The sequence below is a fragment of the Triticum aestivum genome, chromosome 4D (assembly GCF_018294505.1).
Source record: "Triticum aestivum cultivar Chinese Spring chromosome 4D, IWGSC CS RefSeq v2.1, whole genome shotgun sequence".
Lineage (NCBI taxonomy): Eukaryota > Viridiplantae > Streptophyta > Magnoliopsida > Poales > Poaceae > Triticum > Triticum aestivum.
Genome location: NC_057805.1, coordinates 513,133,937 through 513,149,655, shown reverse-complemented (window position 1 = coordinate 513,149,655; position 15,719 = coordinate 513,133,937). Strand labels below are relative to the sequence as shown.

The 15,719-nt window shown below is 48.5% G+C and overlaps 1 protein-coding gene across 1 annotated transcript; it reads right to left on the bottom strand.

Annotated features, from left to right (window-relative positions):
• Positions 1-12,293: 12,293 nt before the first annotated feature.
• LOC123100761 (uncharacterized) lies at positions 12,294-13,043 on the bottom strand. Its single transcript, XM_044522641.1, has 2 exons — positions 12,644-13,043; positions 12,294-12,522 (listed from the first exon to the last, which is right to left on the bottom strand). Exons 1-2 carry the CDS (start codon positions 13,023-13,025, stop codon positions 12,431-12,433), a joined length of 474 nt encoding a protein of 157 aa, XP_044378576.1. The 5' UTR covers positions 13,026-13,043; the 3' UTR covers positions 12,294-12,430.
• Between the last annotated feature and the right edge of the window lie 2,676 nt (positions 13,044-15,719).

Below are 15,719 nucleotides of genomic sequence, written 5' to 3'. Positions count from 1 at the left end.
CTTCGGATGGAACTGGCATGCTTCGCACTTGGTTACTAGTGTCGTCGCATCCTGGAGGGCAATGGGCCAGAAGAAACCTTGCCGGAAAGCCTTGCCAGCAAGGGCCCTCGACCCTATGTGGGAGCCACATATGCCTCCATGTATCTCTGCCAACAGCTCTGGTCCTTCCTCCCGGGAGATGCATTTCAATTTCACCCCATTCGGCCTTTTTCGGTACAAGACGTTGTCAACGAATTGGTACAGAGCAGACCGGCGGGCTACTTTTTCTGCCTCTTCCTGCTCCTCAGGAAGCTCTCCTACTTGAAGGAATCGGACGGTGTGATGTTCCCATGCTGGAGCCTGTGGCTCGACGGCAAGGACCAAAGGCATCTCTTCTGCCGTGGGAGCAGCTGTCTCTATGGCCATGGCCTGAGGCCCTCCCGCAGTCGGCTGCCCCGCGGCAGGATCGGCATCCACGGCAACATCTCCGCCAGCGGCTCTGGGGAGCTCGGTGGGGAAGTACTTGCCGGGGCCTAGCTTCCTCCGCTTGCTCTGCCCGGTTGATGGCTCGACGGATGGTTGAGTTAACTGAAGCACAAAAGTACTTGGTTCCACAGGTAGCTTGAGGGCATCATGCTTTGACAGGTAGTCGACGATGTCATTCTCCGTCCGAGGGACATGCTCCGCTTGTATACCGTCAAAGCGCTCCTCCAGTCTCCTCACCTCATCTACATAGGCTTCCATCAATGGGCTTTGATAATCTTTGTTGATCTGCCTGACGACGAGCTGCGAATCACCCCTGACGATGAGCTTTTTGACTCCGGGGTCCGCTGCGATCCTGAGACTGGCAAGCAAGCCCTCGTACTCGGTGGTGTTGTTAGTTGACATCTCCCGGGGAAAGTGCATTTGGATGACATACTTGAGGTGCTCTCCGGTGGGTGCGACAAGCAGCACACCAGCATCGGCGCCTTGCAGCGAAAAAGCCCCATCAAAGTACATGATCCAATTGCGGCTCGTTTCCTTGCCGGGGAGAGTGGTCTCCTGTACCTCTTCGTCGGGCGTCAAGGTCCATTCTGCAACGAACTCCGCCAAGACTCTGCTCTGAATCGTCGAGGTGCTTTCGAACTTCAAACGAAAACTCGACAGCTCCAGGGCCCATTCCACGATCCTCCCCGTTGCATCTGGGTTATGCAATATCCGTTGCAATGGGAGGCGAGTGACCACGGTGATCTCGTGCGCTTGGAAGTAATGACGCAGCTTCCTCGAGGCCATAAGGAGTCCGAAGAGCAATTTTTGCACACCTGAGTACCTCGACCTAGCCCCCTGCAAGAGGGAGCTGACGAAGTAAACTGGGTGCTGCATCATTTTCTTCTTCTGTGTCACTTCACCTAGTCGCGCGGGCCCTGTCGCACTGGCGTCAGCCTCTGCCGGGGACTCGGTCTTGCCGGGACCGAGCCCTGCCGGGGAGGGCTCCGGTTCGCCATCCGTTGACTCTGCCGCTGCCGCTGCCTCTTTGTCGACCTCTCTCTGTGCCACTAGTGCGGCGCTAACCACCTGATTCGTTGCCGCTAGGTACAGCAGCAACGGTTCTTGTGGTTTGGGCGCAACCAGCACCGGGGTAGAGGAGAGGTACCTCTTCAAATCCTGCAGCGCTGCCTCGGCCTCCGGGGTCCACTCCATTGGGCCCATCTTCTTCAAGATCTTGAAAAAGGGAAGGGCACGCTCCGCGGACTTGGAGATGAATCTGCTCATGGCGGCAACGCAGCCAGTGAGCCGACGCACGTCTTTGATTCGCTTGGGTGCCTCAATTTGCTCGTGGGCCTTGATCTTATATGGGTTTGCCTCAATCCCGCGCCGCGACACAAAAAAACCCGAGAAGCTTGCCGGATGGGACACCAAAGACACACTTATCAGGGTTCAGCTTGAGGTTGATCTTGCGCAGGTTTGCAAATGTTTCCTCCAGATCTTGCACAAGTGTCGCTTTGTCCTTGGTTTTGACCACTATGTCATCCATGTAAGCTTCCATATTTCTATGTAGCTGGGGCTCAAAACCAATTTGGACTGCTCTTGCGAAGGTTGAGCCAGCACTCTTCAACCCGAAAGGCATCCGTAAAAAGCAATACGTACCACATGGGGTGATGAATGCTGTCTTCTCCTCGTCTTCTTTTATCATGAAGATCTAGTGGTACCCTGAGTAGGCATCGAGGAATGATAACAGGTCACACCCGACCGTGGAGTCAACAATCTGGTCGATGTGTGGTAATGGGAAGGGATCCTTTGGACAAGCTTTGTTGATGTCCGTGTAATCAATACACAGTCTCCACTTCCCGTTTGCCTTGCGCACCACTATCGGATTGGCCAACCACGTCGGATGGAGCACAGGGCTCTTCCCACGACGGCGTCCAGGGTCACCAGCGTGGTGACGCTGCTCATCGCGCGCACCATGGGAAGAGCGCGCTGTGAGCGCCGGGATGGGCGTCTTGGAGGTCGCTGCGCCACCTGTGGGAGGTACAGCAACACTCTTGGAGGGCCCCGCGCCGCCTGCGTGGGGCCCAGCCCCGTCTTTGGATCTAGCGGCGTGCGGCTCGTCGTTTGGCGTACGAATGATGCTGCTCGCGAGGCTCTGACCGCCAGAGCAATGTTGATGCTCGCGGGCTGCGGCTCGAGTTCTGTCCGCGACCGGTCCGCTGCTCGCCCGCACTGGATCGGGCCGCTTGACTCCTGACGAGCCGACCGCCGTGGCCGCCTTCTTCTTGGGAGCCATGGCGATGAAGAACTGTGCCACTGGCTGCAAAACCAGATGCTCACTACTGCGCCCCCTACCCGGCGCACCAAAGATGTCGGTGGGAAACGACACCTATGGGACCACGAAGATCCCTTCTACGGTTGCGGGGCGCTGGGTGGTGAGGAGAGCAGGATCAGCAGTCAGTACAAGCACGCGGATCGTTTACCCAGGTTCGGGCCGCAGCGATGCGTAATACTCTAGTCCTGCTTGGATGTGTATATCTGTGTTCTTGAGGAGCTTAAACTAGCTACAGGGGGCGTAACTTGTCCCAGAGTCCGAATCCTTCTCCTGGATGCCCTGGGTCTCCTTTTATAGGCAAAAGGGATCGCCACAGTGGCACCAGGAGGTGGCATCGGGGCACTGTGGCTATGCTTATCGCTAGCCATTATGGGATAAGAAGCATTAAATGCGCCCCTGACGTGTCCCCTCCACTTTACTGCCGCTTCGCCTCGTCTTGACACGCACCCGGGCCAGCGAGGCGGTGGTGCCATGTAGGCAGGCAAACAGCTGAGGTGGCGCGGTGGTGGAGCCTTCAGGAAGATTTGCATGCTACCACGTAGGCACGTGCTGAGTTGGCGGAGGAGCCTTGCGTCGACACGCAGGTGCCTGCCCGTCTGGTGGGCTGGCAGCTGCATGGGATTGGTGGCGAAAGGCTTGGTGGGTGCGAGCCTAGCTGCGGCCTCACGGACGCCCTCGGCAAGGGCCTTGCCGGGGCCCCGGCAAGGGTCTTACCGTGGCGTTGCGATCGTCCCCGGCAAGGATCTTGCCGGGGGTTTTGTGGGCTTCCTCGGCAAGGATCTCGTCGAGGCTCGCCGTCTTCCACTCTTCTGATTAGGAGTGTTTGTTCTTTGTCTTCACAAAGATCTGCATGTCACCATGGAGGTGCCTCCCGAGCCCTGGCCCAACGTGGTTGGTGGTGTTGGAGACCGTGGGTTCGAGAGTGGCTCACTCCGCTGGTGTGGGCGAGCTGCCCCGGCAAGGGTCTTTCCGGGGAAACTCGCTTCGTCCTTGTGCTCTCTGTGGTCTCGATCTTGGCGTCGTCTCGCTTGTCTTGTGTTTTGGTTCCATCTCGGTTCACCTCCCTTTGCCTTGCCAAGTGCGGCCGCGGCGCTTGGCTTTGACTGCCCGTGCACAAGTAAAGGGGTCAAAAGGAGAGCCCCTACTTTTGTACACCGACACGTTCTGAAGCAGCCACGGCCCTCGGCATCTTTTTGTGGACTAGGATCTAATGCTTCCATGTTCATTCAAATCCCAGAGCACGTGTGCAAGGACATCGACACTTCTCCATCAGCTTCACCAATTGCCTTAGTCACAGTTTCCGGTGGGGAGCTACCTGCAGTGGTGCTTGAAGCTGAGATTGCTAGGATTGTTCGGACTCAGACTCAGTGGAAGTGGGAGGCTATTCCGCATGGCAAGGATGCCTTTTTGGTGTCATTCCCCTCCTTTGATGATCTTCGCCGAATGGCTGACCTAGAGGTTCGAGTCAAGTCGCATGGTGTTGAAAGTTCTTTTAAAGAATGGAAAGTTGAAGATCTCCCATCTTATGTTTCTTTGGAGACTGTTTGGGTGCACGTTTACGGTGTTCCTCATTCACTACGACATTTTCTCGGGCTTTGGGCTGTTGGATCGGTCATTGGAGCAACTCAAGATGTTGATCTTTATGCCCTACGTCGTCATGGTATTATACGCATTCAGGTTGCGGTGCACTCTTTGGATATATTCACCTACAATAATGACTTGGGAGGAGATTCCACAAGCGCAGAGGCATTTGTCAAGCTTGATGGGTATAACTTTTGCTACCAGGTTGAAAAGGATGACTATATTCCGGATGCAGATTTCATACTTCTAATCTTTAAGCAACATGATGATGGCCCAGATAGAGGTCATGGCCGTGATGATGAAATTAACGATGGTGATGTTAGCAAAAAAGCAAAGAAAGGAAACTCTGCGAGTGTGAATCCTCCTGCAAACTCGAGCTCGAGCACTCCAGTTCCTATGCTGACTGCATCTCTCGCCGCGCCATTGTCTGAACTGCAGCACACTACAGGGCCTTCGAACATGCTTGGCGAGATTGCTGCAGGTTACACTTCGCCGTCGTCGTTGCCGGCGCCGCCTCCGGTGTCCGTCAACCCTGGTACACCGCTGCACCAACCTCTTCTGCAGAATGAGCTGCCTTTGCTCAGGACGCCGCGAGTGGCGGCCATGGAATCTCCACGCACAGACGTGCATGCTTTGTTGGAACCGCAGCCCTCTAGCTACCTCTCCTCTCACTCGAACGGAGGTGGAAGAAGAAGAACAGTGGACGCAAGGTTTTTCAGCCGGTGCACGAACGCCGCACGGGCGCACGAACGCCCCAATCCTTTTCTTCTTTACAGTGGCTACATGGCTACACTCCGGCTCCTCACACTTAGCCTCGCAGCCGAGTACACTTTATATAGCCACACCCACACACACAGGCCCGTGGCCACACACACCTAACTCACGCATGCATGCACCACACCGGCTACTACCGCATGACCCGCCGGCTAGCCCATGCATGCACTAGCATGATCCGGCCAACCATCTAGCTAGCATGCAACTAACTCCCTCCGGCCGCATGCACGCCGCACCTGACTCCAACAGATCGCAAAGGCCCTGCGCATGCAGCTCCTCCACTCCACGAATGCAAGCAGGCTCACGCCGGGGGACACACGCTACGGGCAAGACCTGGTCGTCATCACGCCGGTCGCCATCGCCATGTGCATGGCTTATTGCCAAGATGCTTGCATGGGTGCAACTGTATCAGCCAACAAGAACTCACCCGTGGGGTTGCATGGCTCTGTGCAACAGACGCTATAGGGGGACGCTGTCGCTGAGCTGGGCTCGTCAACAACTACCGGTGATGGACACCCAGTACATCCCATGACTGCTCAGGCAAAGGTTCTGCAATCACCTGCGTCGTCGCCCTCGCTACAGAGCGCGCCGAGCCGTGATCTGGATGCTGTGGTGACACTTGGTCCAGCCACGGGGCGCAGCATGGAGCTATCCTCATCACCCGTTGCCGGCGTTCTAACGGAGCCAGGAGCTGCTGCACCGTCGGGATCGCCTCTGTCTTCTCCAACGCCGCAACCCGCGCTCCATTCTACTCCAACCAAGCTGACGGATACTCCGTTATGGCGCAGTGGTCGTCACTTCACCTCTGTTGACGGGTCCTCGGCCACGGATGAGTGCTCCCTCTCCAAGGCGATGCGGCGTCAGGCGGAGCGTAACCTCGACCCTCCTACAGGTACACCTTGCAATAAATCATTTCTTTCTTTTTCTGATTCTCGTATTTCCTCTAGTTTAAATAATGTTGGAATTAAAATATGAAAAATGATAATGATGTGTGCATTTCAGTGGGGGTGCTTAAACACATGGAGATAGACCGATTAAAGGTTTCTCCAAAGTGTTCGAGCCCCCTACCATACCCCGAAACCGAGGAGGAGGAACCGGCGGCTGCTTATGGCGGTCCGCTTCTCTTCCACTTGGTTGGTGCGGTAACTGAGGTCAGATTAGATGACGCACCACTTGGGTCCATGTTATGTGACTTCACCGCGTCCTCGCGTAAATCAAAATCTCACTCCTCAAAAAAGAAACAAAAACCGCCCAAGAAGGCGAAGGTATCCACCCTGACCCGAGTTTCTACATGAGAGGCATGTTTTGAAATAGCAGAGGTCTTTCAGACTTGGCTAAACATAAACACGTTGGTGACTATGTGCGTGACCATGGGTTAGATTTTGTGGCAATTTCCGAGGCTGGTAAATGTGACTTTCGTGCACATGTCTTTGATCACCTATCAGGTGGTTTGGACTACCATGGCATTGCTTACCACCACGTGGAAGGTCCGGAGGAATCTTACTTGGGATACAGACCACAACCATGGACTTGTTAGCTTTTTCAGTTGGTGAATTTCACATCAAATTCCACATACAAAATAGAGCTGACAATTATACATGGAGCCTGGTCGCAGTCTATGGGGCTGCCCAAGATGAGAATAAATCCGCTTTCCTTCGGGAATTGGTGAACTTGGCTAAGGATAACCACCATCCAATGCTTATTGGAGGCGACTTCAATATCCTTAGATACCAGGAAGAGAAAAATAATGATCGTTTTGACACACACTGGCCTTTCTTATTCAACGCTGTAATTGACAGTTTGAATCTTCGAGAAGCTAGTATGTCGAGGCGACAGTTCACTTGGGCCAACAACCGTCCGGTGCTGACATACGAGAAACTCGATTGAGTACTCATGGATACCGAATGGGAATTAAAATTCCCTCTGGTAACAGTGCGTGCCCTAGAGCGTATTGAGTCACTTTTGGCCATGCACCCATCATTCTTGATTCTAACTCTACTAGCCCTCCCGCTGTTCGCCGTCCATTCAAATTTGAATTGGGATGGTTACATCGGGATGGTTTTGCGGATATAGTTAAGAATTTATGGGAGAGGCCTGCCGTTGGTCGCACACCGATTCAAAGATGGAACTTCAAAATTCGAGCCATGAGGCGGTTCCTAATTGGATGGGCCAAACACACAAGTGGTATATATAAAAAAGAAAAGCAACGCCTTTCCACTATTATAGATGACCTCGACAAAATAGCAGAGACTCACATTTTGTCTCAACAGGAGATTGATATGAAAAGTCAATCCAATGAGCAGATTGCACGTCTATTGCGAGAAGAGGAAATCAAGTGGTATCGAAGATCAGGTGCCCAATTCATTTTGGAGGGAGACAACAATACACGATATTTCCAAATGGTCGCCAATGGGCTGCATAGGAAGAAGTGTATTTTTAGCCTCCAACAGGATGAGGGACGGATCGAGGGTCAGGCAGAGCTCAAGCATTATATAACCAAATACTACAAGTGTCTGTTTGGAGTTCCAGAGGAAGGGAACTTCACTCTAGATGAGACCCGAACATATGACATTCCACAAGTCACAGAAGAAGAGAATGATATCCTGACGGCACCTTTCTCTGAAGAGGAGGTGCGAGCTGCGGTGTTCCAAATGGAACATAACAAAGCCCCAGGCCCTGATGGTTTCCCCGCGGAGTTCTATCAGAACTTCTGGGATGTCATCAAGACTGACCTAATGGAGTTGTTTAATTTTTTTCATGTCGGCCAACTAGACCTATCTAGGCTTAATTTTGGCGATATTGTTTTGTTGCCAAAGACTAAGGAGGCTGAATAGATTCAACAGTTCAGACCGATCTGCCTCCTTAATGTCAGCTTCAAAATCTTTACCAAAGTTGCGACTAATAGGCTCAACGCGGTCGCCGATCATGTTGTTCAGCCATCCCAAACGGCGTTCATGCAAGGACGAAATATACTCGATGGAGTAGTAATCCTTCATGAGACCGTCCATGAGATGCACCAAAGAACATGAGTGGAGTAGTATTTAAAATCGACTTTGAAAAGGCATACGAAAAAGTCAAATGGTCATTTCTCCAACATACCCTAAGAATGAAAGGTTTTCAGATAAATGGCGCGAGTGGGTCCAAAATTTCGTTACTGGAGTTAGTGTGGCTATAAAAGTCAATGATGATGTAGGCCATTACTTCCAGACGAATAAGGGATTACGACAGGGTGACCCAGTGTCTCCAATGTTATTTAACATTGTCGCTGACATGTTGGCTACTTTGATCAAACGCGCCAAACAGGACGGTCAAATTGCAGGAGTAGTGCCACATCTTGTGGATGGCGGACTCTCTATCTTGCAATATGCCGATGATACAATTCTTTTTATGGAATATGACCTAGATAAGGCTAAAACTATGAAACTATTGCTTTCAGCTTTTGAGCAAATGTCAGGTCTGAAAATTAACTTCCATAAAAGTGAAATTTTCTGTTTTGGAGAAGCCAAGGAGGCGGCCGCGCAATATGCTGACTTGTTCGATTGTGCACAAGGCCAATTCCAGATTAAATATTTGGGAATTCCGATTCATTATCGGCGTCTCACTAATGCAGAGTGGAAACATGTTGAAGAGCGATTGGAGAAACGGTTGAGCAGTTGGAAAGGCAAGTTGCTCTCTGTTGGAGGGCGACTAGTTTTGATCAATTCTGTTCTCATAAACATGGTTCTCTACATGCTCTCATTTTTCCAAATTCCCAAAGGGGTTCTACAAAGACTGGATTACTTCAGATCCAGATTCTTTTGACAAGGAGACAGTGAAAATAAATGGAGTGTGGTTTGTCGACCAAAAGACCAGGGAGGTTTAGGTGTTCAGGACCTCCAGGTTAAGAATGATGCCTCGCTCAGTAAATGGCTGTTCAAGCTACTTACCGAGGATGGTGTTTGGCAAACCCTGTTGTGCAATAAGTATCTAGGCCAAAAAGCGTTGTCCCAGGCATATGGGAAACCTGGTGACTCTCATTTTTGGTCTGGTCCGATGGCGGTAAAGAAACATCTATTCCGCTTTGGATCATTCGCGATAAACACTACTAGGAAACGGGCTATAGATAATATGGACACTAATGGGGCACCACACATGTGGTGCGCCACTACTATATACTAATGGTGCACCATGTGTTGGTACGCCATTAGTGTCCAAATACTAATGGCGCACCACATCCACGGTGCGCCACTACTAACAAATTTTTTTTACTTTTTTTCAAAACTAGTAATGGCGCACCAGGAGATAGTGCGCCATTACTAGTTTAACTAGTAATGGCGCACCACACCCTCGGTGCGCCACTAGTAACAATTTTTTTTTCAAAACTAGTAATGGCGCACCGAGGGGACAGTGCGCCATTACTAGTTTTAACTAGTAATGGCGCACCACACCCTCGATGCGCCACTACTAACAATTTTTTTTATTTTTTTTTCAAAGTTAGTAATGGCGCACCCGTGGGTGTGGTGCGCCATTACTAGCGCCATTACTAACTTTGCCCAAAAATTCCACCGAATGCAACCCCCCCCCCCCCCACCGCCTTTTCAGTTTTAGAAAAAATAAAAGAAAATGATGGAAATGTCAACAAAATAAAATAAAATAAGTTTCCCATGTGATATGTGGTCTAGTTGTTTGGAAAATTTACAAATATGAATTTCGACTTTATTTGCAAAATCTCTCTGGAATTTGTAAAATGGGCATAACTTTTGCATACGAACTCGGATTAAAAAGTTTTTTATATGAAAAATCATCTACTTGAAAAGTTACATACGATTTGAACCGGGGGAACGGTGTTCAACATCTTCAAAATCCCCAAAAACCTAACAGAACGAAAGATACGGTGCTTTTAAGATCTAGAGGGGGAAAAATAAAAAAAATCAAACTTACTAGTGGCGCACCATTTGCTAGGTGCGCCACTAGTAACAGAAAAAAAAATTGGTTTCAAAAAAACTTTTTTTTTGGAATTTTTTCCAAAATATGATACGTAATATGACCGGGAAGTTTGAAATATTTTTTCAAAATTTCATCACACTCATGAACATGAACAAAGTCCTAGACATCAACAAGGTTTAATAGGATTGATATGATAGATATATCAACAAGTGCATGTGAAGTGAGCTGGTGCTGGGGTTGGATAGAACTGCGAAGTTAAGCATGCTCGGGTTGGAGTAGTGTGAGGATGGGTGACCTTCCGGGAAGTTTGACCATGGAGTGCAATTTGACTTGAGATTAAGCATATTGGCTTGAGATTAAGCCATAGTGACCCGAGATTAAGAAAAAAACGAAAAAAAATTGTTAGTAATGGCGCACTTCTATGTGATGAGCCATTACTAAGTCAGATAGTAATGGCGCACCGTGGGATATACTAATGGCGCACTCCCTGGTGCGCCATTAGTATACTAGATACTAATGGCGCACCTGTGGTGCGCCATTAGTAAAAAATTCTAATGGCGTGATGCTAGTGGCGCACCTGTAGTGCGCCATTAGTAGCCAAAGCAGGTGCACCACTTGCAGGCCTTTTCCTCGTAGTGAAAGGACGGCTCCGAGATACGTTTCTGGGAGGACCGCTGGCTAGGAAATACCACTCTTCAGGAATAGTATCCAGCCTTGTATCGAATTGTATGCGATAAGAATGATACTTTTGCGCACGTGCTCAGCTCGTCCCCGCCGAATGTATCATTTAGGAGGGATTTGATTGGCCTCCGCCTTGCGTCATGGCAACATCTTCTATCCCGTTCGGATTCGGTTAACTTGACACAAGGGATGCAGACTAAGGCATAGCCTAGTGGTGGGAAGGGGCTGATGCCTTCCCGCCCATCCAGGTTCAAGGCATGGTACTTTTGCAATTTGGGTTTGTTGCACCAATTATACCATAGGGGGTTCCCTTACAGTCTTTCTGTCAAAAAAAAAGACACAAGGGAGGGATGAGTTTTGCTAGAATCTCACTACATCTGGATCCTACACAGTTGACTCTATGTACCGTGCACTCTCACACTCAGAGGTTCTATTGGATAATAATAAACTAATATGGAAATCAAAGATGCCACTAAAAAAATAAGATTTTCATGTGGTATCTTCGGAGAGGAGTTGTGCTAACAAAAAACAACTTCGCTCGACGCAACTGGCAAGAAAGTAAGAATTGTAGCTTTTGTACTCATGAGGAGACAATTAAACATCTCTTCTTTCAGTGCAAGTTTGTGCGTTCTATATGGTCAGTCATCCAAATAGCGTCCAATTTGTATCCGCCAACAAGTGTTGCCAATATATATGGTCACTGGCTTGATGTAATATCAAATACTTTTAGTACGCTAATACGGGTGGGAGCATCTGCCTTATTATGGTCGCTTTGGCTATGTAGAGACGATTGTGTTTTTAATGGCAAAACCTCTTCTTCTATGCAGGTTATTTACCGTTGTACGCACTGGCTTCGTATGTGGTCTACACTACAGCGAACGGAGTATCAATCGCTGTTCAGGGCGGTGTGTATGCGGTTGGAGCAGGTGGTCAGGGAGGTTTTTACCCAACATGGGTGGCAACATAATCTCCGGATCGGTACACCTTCTCCGTTGACATTGGCATAGTCTTGGACTCATATGGCTTTACTGCTGCCAACTCGTTTTTTTATATATACTTTGCTAGACTCTTTATTAAGGCTGTGTGTATCTTACCTATGCAGAGGCCAGGTGTCACTCATTATGCTTTGTATCCAGTTGATGCTACATTATGAGTTAATAAAAGTGCCCTTTATCAAAAAATGTACCAAAGAGCCTCACGCAAGCATTTGGAAGGGGAACACTAGCCGGCAGCTGGGTGGGGTGAGCCCCAGATCGGCCAACGTTTTGGCCTTTAGATTTTTGTTAAATTTAAAATACATAGACCATCCGATCATCGCATCAATTAAAATCCCATGCGCAATATTTCATTTGTACAGTGCAACATATCTTCTTGTGGTATGGCAAAACGCTCCAGTAAACATCTCATCTATTTGAACACACCCATGCTCCATTTTTTACATGCAAGGAACAAATGCCTCCTTTTTCTTTTCTCTTTCTTTTTTGCTGAGAAAGAACAAACGCCTCTTGCTTGCAGAAGAATAATTAGAGCATAAAGAGAGGATTAGAAATGAAGAGAAAAACACTCGCCGATTTTTATTGATTGCACCATGAGTCAAACATATAAAATAAATGAGATTACAAATATTTAAAAAATGAGGGAAACGAAGTCCAAAAAATAAGCAAAGTATGCCCCCCAGCACTCGGTTTACATCATGAAGAATAATGGGATGACAAGTAGGATCTGAAAGACACCAAAGGACCTCGTAGTAGGGGCTCCATTTCCAATGCTTCGTGATCCTGCAATTTCATCAAACCAGAGAGCTTCGATATAAATCTAAATAGCTATTGTAAGAATATACTGGCAAAGCCTGACAGTACTTGTCATATCTGAATGAAGAAAGGAATGCATCTTTCTGACCTGGTTTTTCGGGGTCGCAGCTGGTGAGAGGCATCTCGCACCGGCGAAACATCTCCTGGCCGTCGACGGTGTAGTTGAGGCCGGACTGCTTTGCGACCTTCTGAGCCTCAGCGATTCCGTTGCAGATGCACTCCGGGTCGCTGCCGAAGAGCTTCTTGACGGCGACGCAGCACGGTGCCAGCTGGGAGGGGTCCTGGTAGACGAGTGCGCACACGGATATGCTCTTCAGACACGGCGGCGTGACCGGGATGTCGGCCGGCGACGGGAGTGGCGGGAGGACTATCTGGTCCGGGATCGGTGGCGTCGTCTCCACTTCGCTAGTCGCCATGGCCGCGGCAGCGAAGAGGAGCACCAGGACTAATCGGCGGACGTGGTGACCCATGATCGATCTTGATTAGTGTTACCGCGTCGACTATGGTGAGGGGTCTCCGGCTTGCATGTCTTATAGGCATGTGTTCACCAACGTAATGATCTGGAGCGTACGTGCTCCCCATGTTCCTGCACTAGTCTGTCACTGGGTTTACTCTCATTCGATTGCGTTCTTTATTTTATTTTTGATTCGATGAGGTGTTGACTTGCATCTCATGCTGATCAGGTTTATTGCTATTTTCAAATAAGGGCGAATGCGCATAACAGATCCTTTCTCTCCATGAAACAGGGAGGTCAGGAGAAGACAGGCGTGCAGTAAGAGTTTTTGTATAGCTGGAAGTTGGAACCACCATTTGTTGGAGGGTCGGTCTGGAGTTTTGTTTTGCATACAACTCAGAGAATGATACGAATGTGCATGTTTGTGCCGCCCACGACGTGGCCGCGTAAGACGAAGCACCTGCATGATCTCACCGGGATTAACGGACGTGCGTGCCACATGATCACACCGAACGGCGCGCTAGAATGATGGTCAGCAGATTTTTTATTTTTTTTGAACTTAGCAGATTTATTTTCTGATAAGCCTGTTCATAAGCGCCATAGTGCTGACCGCGTCCATGATCAATAATTCTGGTCTGTCACTGGTATTAATCACGTCCGATTAGATGTTCTCTTAGTGATGATCTGCATACATTGCCATGACAGAGGCCATAGGGTAGACACGACATGAAAACATATATTGCCCTATGCTTCTCAGTGCGCCTAGAGTTTTACATCGGCCACTCGGCTTATGTTCCTCTAAGCCATGCATGTGGCGACGCAATGGCACACATTTAATAGTGGTGCTCAGTGTACCACCATCTACGCCATGACATGACTCGAAAAACACTCCACATATTTAAGAACTCAGCGTATAGGGGCAAATGCCAAGTGTCGTCGTGGCCAAGGTTTTGGTTACCGAATGAGGCATTTTTACCGAGCGAGCCTGGTAAACGTGGTTACCACGGTTACTGAGAAATACCGAGAATATTTCGAATGAATTTTATAGTTGGATTTTGAATTTAAATTCGTGAATGAACGAACATTTGAACTAGGGAGCTCTCAAAACAGGAACTAGGTTGCTACCAACACACCAGAACCAACTCTCATGGCATTAATTACATTCTACGTACTTTACTACAAACCAGTGTTTAAACTCAAAAAATTCAAAAAGGTATTTTTTGCTCGGTATATGGATTATCGAGGGGCACGGAAATACGTTGTAACCATTGGAAATCTCGAAATTTCGACCGGTAACCAAAACCTTGGTCATGGCCCACACGGTGAAAAGCCGAGCCACGCGGCCGTGTTCACCCTAGGTTACAGAACCGTGATGGTGGTCCTTACAGCCAAGTGCTGCCTAATGGAACTCACGACGCATACAATAGTTTTTCTTTTTAAAACCCAAAAATGTTTTGTCGACTATAAGCCGAGTCTCTGACAAAATGCACTCAGCTTACCGCCCTACCAGCCGAATTATTATTTTGTTTCTGTGACTACTGCTAGCTAGCTATATATATCGATGCAATGCTTCGTATGATGCAAGTAATGCTTTTCGTATGTAGTACATCTGTAGTAGCTAGCTTTCCTGTAAAAAAATTCAAACTTTTTATGCTTGGTGTTGAGTTGTTTGGTTTCGGATTTGTTAGATAGAACTGTTGAGAGCTATAAGTACCAAATGGTAGACCTTCTCCAAGTTTGGTTCAGTTGAATGATAATTTGTTAATATTTTTTGACTATTGTCTACTCTTTGTATTGCGCGCCATAACAAATACCATCATCGATGAAGAGAAATCTGGATCAGAAGGATCCAATCTGAAAACACATGAATACAGACGAACGAAGATTGGATCCAAGTGGATCCATTGAAGACAACCGCCGTCGATGAAGAGAAATGTAGAGTAGAAGGGTCCAATATAAAGACACATGAACACATATGAATGAAGATTGAATCCAAGTCGATCCACTGAAAACAAACGCCGACCGAATCCTGAAGCAGAATTAACATAGTATAATTAAAGTCGCTCAAAGATGCAGGATTTGAATCAGATGGATGCTAGCGACGGGATGTAGGGGTGCACGAATATAGGCAGATTCATAGGATACGACGTGGAGATGCTACGGCAAGTTAGTGCCGTTCGAGTCACGTGTTGTACACGAGGGATAAGGGACCGACTGACAAAGTATCACTAATCTATCGATCTGCTAGTTCCACTGGGCCAGGTGCGGGAAGGATCACAATAAGTAAAAATTGGCACAAGGGAAACAAGGTATTTTTTTCATGCATGGCATAAATTTTCCTGGAAATTAAATTATAATTTCAGTAATTGAAAATGGCATGTAATCAAGTAGACAGAGAAAAGAAGGCATAATATCAATAACGCACTATATATGTAATAGTAAGAGGCATGTGATTAAATCCTCCAGACCGTGTAATCAATGCAGATAAATTGAGTACCCGTTGAACAAGAGCCAAAAACACACACACTAGATCTCACTATAAATAGTAGCAATGACACTATGGTACAACAACATCCATCCATTCCCATCTTTACCAGTCTGCTACAATGGCGAGCCGCTGGCTCTTCTCCCTCTCGCTCTGCCTCCTCCTCATAGTGGCTTCGTCCATCGACGTGGAGCCCCCTGTAGATTTCCCCCTACCTCCAAAAGC

Bases quoted from the DNA above. Each gene is read 5' to 3' on its own strand.
- LOC123100761 (XM_044522641.1), bottom strand. From the start codon at position 13,025: ATGGGTCACCACGTCCGCCGATTAGTCCTGGTGCTCCTCTTCGCTGCC. The intron at 12,523-12,643 runs GTCAGAAAGATG...ATGAAATTGCAG, and splicing joins CTGCGACCCCGAAAAACCAG to GATCACGAAGCATTGGAAAT.